A 1,749-nucleotide genomic window follows, 5' to 3' on the forward strand; every position below is an offset into this window, starting at 1 on the left:
ATAGTCCAGGACCCCTTGGGGGATGTCCAACTGCTGGCTTAGGCCCACTCCCCACGCAGGAGCGGGCCTAAGCTGGCAGTCGGACATCCCCCAAGGTGTCCCTAGAGCTGCCATGGAGGTGGGAGAGGCTCCCGCATCCGTCACTGCACTCGCCAGCCGTGAACCCGGCTTCTGGCTGAGCAGCGCTCCCCCTGTGGGAGCGTACTGACCACCAGGGGGCAACTCCTACGTTGAGTGTCTGCACCCTGGTGGTCAGTGCTTGTCATAGCGACCGGTCGTTCCGCCGTTCGGTTGATTTGCTTTTTATTATATAGGATGTGAAAAGAACATCTAGACATCACCCCTCTTTTTAAAAATGAGGAAAGTGAAGTTCCAGAGAGATGATGGGTTACCCCCCTAGTTAGTGGCAAAGCTAAGTTTAGATTCCTCTACACTAAGAGACTAATAAATCGAAGCCTTTGTGTGATAAACAGGAATTTCCAGGATTATGAAATGCCTTGAGAACCAAGAATGTATGCTTCCTCTTCCTGGATTCTTTTTCAAGCTAGCTCAAACTGAAAGGTTACTTGTCATCTTTTCAACATCAGAAGGTTCTTAGTGAATAACAGTTCAGTGGATCCCAGAGAAGTACACCAAGTTTTAGAATGTCAGCCCTTGCAATCCCTGTGGCATTGTTTTCTTTTTGATTCTATAGGAACACCATCCTCGTTCTGGCCTCCTGCAGTCCTCCATCATCACACTCTACACCGTATACCTTACATGGTCAGCCCTGACCAATGAGCCTGGTAAGAGAATGGCAATAACACATTCATTTGATGAAAGTAGGAAATTATTCCTTCGGTAGAGTAAAAAGTAAAGCTAGAGCAGATTAAAACAAATGAACAAACGGAAAACTGAAACTTCACTGGAAAGTATAATCTCATTGCAGATACTTGCCTTTCAAGTTTTATTCTCCATGTGTATTCATAGCTACTCCTAGCTGACAGTCTAAGGAACTGCAATCCTTTATGTTAGTCTTGGTCGTCAATTTCCAACCTTTATTTTTTGCCGACCTGACAAAAAAAAAAAAAAATAGGTATAATTTTGATTGATTCTCACTGATGACTATAATGTTGGCTGTAGTCATTTTTTTATTTGACAATCTAAGGGGAAAAAGATTAGTGCCCCTGACTAAATAGTCAGATTTTGCATGTTTTAAAAATTCTTGTGGTACACCAGTTGAAAATTGCTGTTCTAGGCTTTTCCCTGGACTAAGTCAAATTGGTTGAGAGCTAGAAAAGACAAGATTGTCTTGGCTCTTTGTAGAATTGTTTTAATTGTATTTTACTTTGGTGTTACGGGCTCTAGAGGAAACAGCTGTAGGAAATCTTTTGTAGTTATTATAGAGTTGTTTCTCTTTTTTAAAAAATATTTTTAAGTTGATTTCAGAGAGAAAGGGAGAGGGAAAGAGAGATAGAAACATCAATGATGAGAGAGAATCATTGATTGGCTGCCTCCTGCATGCCCCCAACTGGAGATCGAGCCTGCAACCCGGGCATGTGCCCTGACCCGAAAATCGAACCGTGACCTCCTGGTTCATAGGTCGGTGCTCAACCACTGAGCCACACCAGTTGGGCAGTTATAGGGTTGTTTCTCGATAGAGTATTCTGTGGGTTCCTTTGAAAGGAAAACAATTATTGCAGAATCTCTAATGATGACACAACTTTTTAAAAAATATATTTTTATTGATTTCAGAGAGGAAGCGGGAGG

The 1,749-nt window shown here is 42.6% G+C and overlaps 1 protein-coding gene across 1 annotated transcript in view; it reads left to right on the forward strand.

The window, feature by feature from the left end:
• The window catches only part of SERINC3 (serine incorporator 3), a 19,113-nt gene that overhangs the window by 9,507 nt on the left and 7,857 nt on the right, over positions 1 to 1,749 (forward strand). Inside the window, exon 7 of the mRNA XM_005871236.2 lies at positions 695 to 785. Within this exon, the coding sequence (XP_005871298.1) occupies positions 695 to 785 (91 nt within the window). The remainder of the gene's footprint in view (positions 1 to 694; positions 786 to 1,749) is intronic.

The sequence above is a fragment of the Myotis brandtii genome, unplaced genomic scaffold (assembly GCF_000412655.1).
Source record: "Myotis brandtii unplaced genomic scaffold, ASM41265v1 scaffold333, whole genome shotgun sequence".
Taxonomy (NCBI): domain Eukaryota; kingdom Metazoa; phylum Chordata; class Mammalia; order Chiroptera; family Vespertilionidae; genus Myotis; species Myotis brandtii.